Source organism: Macadamia integrifolia, chromosome 5 (assembly GCF_013358625.1).
Source record: "Macadamia integrifolia cultivar HAES 741 chromosome 5, SCU_Mint_v3, whole genome shotgun sequence".
NCBI lineage: Eukaryota > Viridiplantae > Streptophyta > Magnoliopsida > Proteales > Proteaceae > Macadamia > Macadamia integrifolia.
The window spans coordinates 43,145,730-43,152,140 of record NC_056561.1 but is presented as its reverse complement, the minus strand read 5'-3'; the positions used below and the strand labels follow the sequence as shown (position 1 = coordinate 43,152,140).

Genomic DNA, 6,411 nt, shown 5'->3' with positions numbered 1-6,411 from the left:
GGGGGGGGGGTAGATGCTGTGCTGGGAAATAGGAGGACTTGATTATGTGTTTGTTTTCGCCAATTTAGGTTTTGGTTTGAAAATAACTGAAGTGGGTTCGGTGGTATGTAGTAATGCAGATCGATCAGAGGATCTGCTGGTGGTGGGTTTTCTTTAAGATAGAAGGAAGACTGGTAGCAATGGAGCCACTGGGATAGGGAGAAAGGGGATCACAAGGATGAGAGTAAAGGAGAAGTCTTGGGAAGTGAGAGAGAGATGCCCAGCATAGTTGTAGGCCGTTCAGGAGACTTGGTCACCTAGGCTCCTGCGTCGGCAACTTGTCAGTGTCCCCTTGGTGTCGAGGTCCCTCCAACACCTGGGGTATCCGAGATGCTTTGACAACCATGATGCCAAGCTCAACAGCCCCTAAACTCTTTTAAAGAAAAACTTCATTCTTTACTCAAATCATCTTCAATTGATGGTCATTGTATTACATATATAAAGACTTTTCAAAATTCCTAAAAGAACTAATAACTCTAATACCCTGAATAAAATAAATAGATTGAAAATATAACTCTAACTATTAAGTATCCTAATTCCTAATCTAACCCTACTTAAATTAATTAAAGGGGACTCTTTCCATGCTAAACTAACTTAACAGCACATGAGACTCAACACAATTTAATCTACATACTTAATCCTGTGTACAGAATTAAGACCCCAATTTCATCAATAAACACAAAAATAAGAAAACCAAGGTCTATAGAACCCAACAATGGGCCAAACTAAAGAGTTCAAAGGACCAATTGTCCCAATTGGACATCCTTAATTGCATCATGTACATATGTGCTTCATTAAAAAATCGGTTTAGTGGTTATTATTCAGGCCCTTGCAAATGGTTTTGTTTTTGGTGGTTATTTTGGTAATACAGTTATGTTTTTAAGAGTTCAAATTTGCTAGTATGCATAAGAATGCCTTAGTGTTATGATCTGAAATTGAAAACTATGATTTGTGGAGTGATTTTCCTAGTGACTGGTCTCAATTCGGAAGATATAATTATTTCAGGTTTTCCCATACCAATCCATTGCATATGGATGTATTCCAAAGTGTGGTACGCTTTGAAGGTGAAGTAGTTGCAATGACAGCTGCACTACTTGGCAGTAAGGAGAAGGCTTCTGGACGAAAAATCTGTGGCAATATGACATCTGGTGGGACTGAAAGTATATTATTAGCTGTAAAATCCTCACGTGACTACATGAAAGCAAAGAAGGGAATCACGACACCTGAAATGTGGGCTTTCTTGCTTGACATATCTTCTATATAGTGTGCAACCATTCTTTTTCTGTATATGGTATTTATTTATTCACTTAGATTTCTCTCCTAATGTAGGGTAATGCCTGAATCTGCACACTCGGCATATGACAAGGCTGCACAATATTTTAATATTAAGCTGTGGCGTGTCCCTGTCAATGAAGAATTTCAGGCAGATGTCAAAGTGATTAAACGATATATTAACAAGAACACAATTATGGTACGGATTGGTATTTCTCTATTGTACATTTTTGCCCTGAATTATAGTTCTGCACAAGGAGGGGAGGAAGGTAGTTGACTTAGGTGTCAAGAAGTCCAGACCCAGAAACCTAGTCTTGGGTCCTCCACATGTTGTAAATATCAAGTATTTATGACACTATGCTACATATTCACATTTAGAAAAAGAGGTATACTTGGAAAATGTGGCTCTCCTTAACACCTTGGACCTTCCTAGGCATTTGCTTGGGTGCAATGGTGGCTCACCATCACCTTGGGTTCCCTAGGCGCCGTAAATTATGAATTTTACGAATTCTTTTCACCAATTATGGTTATTATCACTATGTCATCGTTGCAGTTTGCTTTACTTTATCATAAATTCTACTTGCCACTTGAAACAACTTGAATTTTTGTATTCTCAGATAATTGGATCGGCCCCTGGGTTTCCACATGGCGTCATTGATCCCATTGAAGTATGTGAGTTTGACATTCCATATAATTTCGTAACATTTTCTATAGGGTTCATCAATACTGTCTTTTTGGATTCCCAACCCCCTCCTACTATCAGTAGGTTTGATGTCCTTTCCTGCTTACCTATTTACTACGCAGGAGCTTGGTGAATTGGCATCAAGTTTGGGAATTTGTTTCCATGTTGATCTCTGCCTTGGTGGCTTTGTATTGCCTTTTGCTCATAAGCTTGGGTATGCTCCATGTGCTCCCCCCTTTTTTTTTTCACTCCCTCATGTTGGCACCACTGGGGGTGACATATAAACCTTCTTGTTGTTTTGATGGGTGTTTGTGATACTGTCTAGTTCAAGTTTATTCTGGAGCATAAATACTTCTTCTGTAGGGATGCATCTTTATGCTTCTCACATACTAAAAAAGTTTTGGCCATTATCGCAGTCATTGTGCACTATCCTTTACAGGCAAAGGCTAGCATACTCCATAGATATTTTCCCCCTTGTACAGTTATTAGAGAGATGATTCTTGTCTGAAACATGATGCAGAAATAAAATTTCTCCATTGTTTTCCTTTTTTTAGTAAATATTTATCCCTCTGGTTGGTTCATCTCTGCTTGAATCACTTAGTAATGGTGATGCAGATTTGAAGATCTACTCATGTAGGAAGAGAGCCAATTAGATAGCCAAATAGCCAAAATGTGGGTTTCTGTTTTATGTTATTTCCTTCATCTTATTTCTTTATTTCGGTTCAATTGATTGAACCAAAATAGATAGCCAAATAGCCAAACTGTTGGTTTCTGTTTTATGTTATTTCCTTCATCTTATTTCTTTATTTTGGTTCAATTGATTGAACCATAGTAGTCTAATTTAAGTTGTGGTTCAGTTTTGGGTCAATTTAAGCTGTTTGTTTTATTCCCTTAGACAACAAAAGAGTTATTCTATTTTCTATCTATAAAAGCAATCCAAAGGGAAGCGACTGCCCATGATTTTGGTAAGCAACTTGTTGTTGCTGCACTTCTTCTTCCATGGAGAATCCTTGAGTGTGATCCAATGGACACCTTGTTGTCACAACCCGCCCAACAAAGGCCCACGGGCCTAGCTCACCAAGCCATGGACTAAAGGGATTGGGCTAAGCAAGGTCAAGTTTCTAGAAATTTCTACCGAAGTGTAAGAAGTCTAGACACTTGTAGAGTCTATTGTCTAGACCCTTCTACCATAGTGTGGAGGATGAGTCTAGATCCTTCTAAGGAAACCTCTAGAAGCATGAGTACTCTAGAGAAGAGTTGCACATAATAGGTTCTTCTAGGGTCTTCCACCAAGGAGGTGGGAATGTTCTAGGCTCTTTGGGTAGAATGTTCCTAGCCATTGGATGGATGACAAGTGTAAACGTCGTAGACAGTCTTTGTAAGGATGGGTGCCTATAAAAAGGTGTTGCCTCATTTGGCAAAGGTATCCACCAATCCACCAACCACACGAGTGAACATTCAGCCTTGTACTCAAAGCTCTAGTGAAATACAACTTCCATTATCTCAAAACTCTTATTAAGTTTCTCAAGTTCTCTTGCCAAGTCCCTTAAGGAGCAAAAGACTGACTTAGTGCTGATAGGATTGCTAATTGCTGGCGCGGTTGCATAGAAAGGTCTAAGGCTGTGACATTGCTGTCAAAAGCCCATGGTTAGTGTTTATTATTCGTGCTCTTGTGCTACTGATGTTCTTCAGTTTATTGTTGATCTTAATTAATTATTTCACCATTGACAAGTAAGATCATCTTCTAAAAATCCCTGTTCTTAATTTTGTTTGCTGAGAAATTTAGGAAAACTTGTTCCCCAAACCCAAGAGTCCCATCTTCTTTTCCGAGTGTTTTCCCATCCTTTGAAAGAAAAAAAAACCAAGCCATTCTGACCTGCTGATTTTCTGTTATATGATTTCTCCTATATTCTTTCCTATATCAAGTTTAACACTGTTTCAGGCCTTATATTGAAATTGATAGGGAGTTTTAATGTTGCTAAATATATATTGATCTGTGGTTCTGGTTTCCTAAATGTTACAGACCTATTATCAATCTATGTTCAACTTAAACCTGTTTTCTGTCTTTTATTTCCCATGTCCTCCTGCTAATTGACTTATCCCTATTTGCTGATCTGTTCACTCAAATAAGTAGACTTTCAGAAATTATTACCCATCCTATTCCCCACAGTCGACCTTAGTTTCATGCCCTTTTGATCCCCTGTTTTGTCTCAGCCCAATTTTTCCTTGAATCTGGATTATTCCCTGATATAAGATCTTGTTAGTCGGGAGTGTTTGAATCCATCAATCAGTTCTACACTAATGGTAGTTAGATAGGAATGTTTTGATTTAAAATTTAGTAGAAATATTATTGTGTGTTCATATTAGATGATAATGAGATTTAGATTTTGAAGAAAACCAGTTTAAGACCTTGTAGGAAAGTGACTGCTTAGGTTTGAAGATTTGAAAAATGTCTTAGTGCCATGAATGTGCATCGTAAGAGGATGTTTTGTTCAATTACTTCAAGGAGAGCTCGTAGATCTGTTCTAAAGCTCCTACCTCACTTGGCTTTGTTACACAAGTCTTAGCTTTTCTGACCACTATCATTGATATTGTGAAATGTCTTTTGAAAGCATATTTGAATGATCATATTTATGTCCTCTTTTTCTTTATTTAGTTTAAAAGAAAAGAGAATCTTGACCAATAGTAGGAGGGCACACTCCCATGCCATGGCCTATTTAGGTCATTTTGACTTTCAAATAGATGGGGAATCTCCTATACAAGGATTAAAGTATCGGTATCGGTCGCCGTATCGGTCGGTCAAAATTAAGATACGTATCGGAGAGTATCGGAGAGTATCGTATCGTATCGGAGATACGCTAAGATACGCACATAAATGGATAGGGAACACATTTTTATACACTTTTGCATAAAAAAACAGTTAAAAAAAGTTATATATAACATGTAGAATGCATAAATACTTAAGTGGAGGGTATCGTATTGATAGACAAATATATTGAGTTGAAAATGTTCAAAATGATGAGGGTATGGTATTGATAGACAAATATATTTTTTTGAGAAAAATCAAAATTTTCCATGGAAGTTGTAGAACACTTGTTTTTACATAACATATAAAAAATCTAAACATTTTTAATCATTGAGCATGAGTAAATCTAAGAAATTTGAAATAAATTGAAACCCTCATTTTCTCTTGAAAAAAGTTTGTAAATCCTTATAAATCCAATGATTTCATGTAATAATGATGCACAAAATGTGATTCTAAGTATGATGAACTAGGGGTGTCAATTCGTGGCCCGAACCGACTAAACCGATCGGGACCGACCGTTTATAGACCGGTCCAGCCAGAACGTTTATTAAACGTGTCGGGCTTGAGCCCGGCCCGTTTATAAACAGTCGGTCTTGGTTTTGCTACTTGGACCGTCGGGTGCCCGACCGAGACCGACCGTTTAACACCTGATCGAGACCGGCCTATTGTGCACTGGCCTAGCCCGACCCTTTAATGATTGTAGAATACCTATTTTACCCCCCAAATTAGAAAGTAAAAACTAAAAAGTAAAAACATGTTCATATTTTAAATAATGGTTATATTTGGTATCATTTATTAATTTATTGTCATTTTTTTGGGTTTACATGAGTGGGCCGGAATATAAGAGCACATTTTAAAGAGGGTCCGTTTAAAAACCGGTTAAAGCCCGTTTAACATTAAACATGTCCGTAGCCCAATTAAGGCCCGACTAAAGCCCGATTAAGGTGGCCCGATTATAGCCCGAGGCCGACCGACCGAATATAAAGTGTACCATGCCCTCAATAACTAAGCCCGATTAGTTAAATGGGCGGACACGGTGTAGCCTTTGAAAGTCTTTAAGCCCGATTAAGCCCGATCGAAACCGAACCGACCCGACCGGTTGACACCCCTATGATGAACCTTAGATTTGTAAAAAAACTTGAAAATCTAAGGTTAAAGTTGAAAAAAGTGAGTAAAGATTCAAGAACTTACTATTCAAAATTTTCAACTTTCAAGTTCAAGGTTCTTCTTGGACTATGTTTTTCTCCTTCTTTGAACCATTCACTTCGACAATGTTTCTTTCAATCTACCATTTGAGTCTCCAAAAAGGTGTGTGAATCAAAGGGGAAGAAAGAAGAGAAATATAGAAAACTATTGGTGAGAGTTTGAAGTGTTTGTTCAAACAATAAAAGGCACATTCACGGGAATTTTCATATTTTCAGTCGATACGTACCGATACGGTACCGATACAGTACGATACGGCTCGATACATACCGATACGGTCGATACATACCGATACTCTAGGGAATTTCCAGATTTTCAAAAGTTCGTATCGTAGAGTATCGTACGTATCGGTACGGTACGGTACGATACGCACGATACAGCGATACGTAAATGGGGGCCCAAAATTCCC

General features: G+C 38.0%; 1 protein-coding gene across 2 annotated transcripts in view; it reads left to right on the top strand.

Annotated features, from left to right (window-relative positions):
• Positions 1-2,292, top strand: part of LOC122079025 (sphingosine-1-phosphate lyase-like) — a 5,465-nt gene extending 3,173 nt beyond the window's left edge. For both annotated transcript variants that reach the window (XM_042645244.1, XM_042645245.1), the window contains 4 exons: positions 1,045-1,269; positions 1,369-1,510; positions 1,929-1,979; positions 2,116-2,292. In XM_042645244.1, the coding sequence (XP_042501178.1) occupies positions 1,045-1,269; positions 1,369-1,510; positions 1,929-1,979; positions 2,116-2,277 (580 nt within the window). In that variant the 3' untranslated portion in view covers positions 2,278-2,292. The remainder of the gene's footprint in view (positions 1-1,044; positions 1,270-1,368; positions 1,511-1,928; positions 1,980-2,115) is intronic.
• Positions 2,293-6,411: the final 4,119 nt, after the last annotated feature.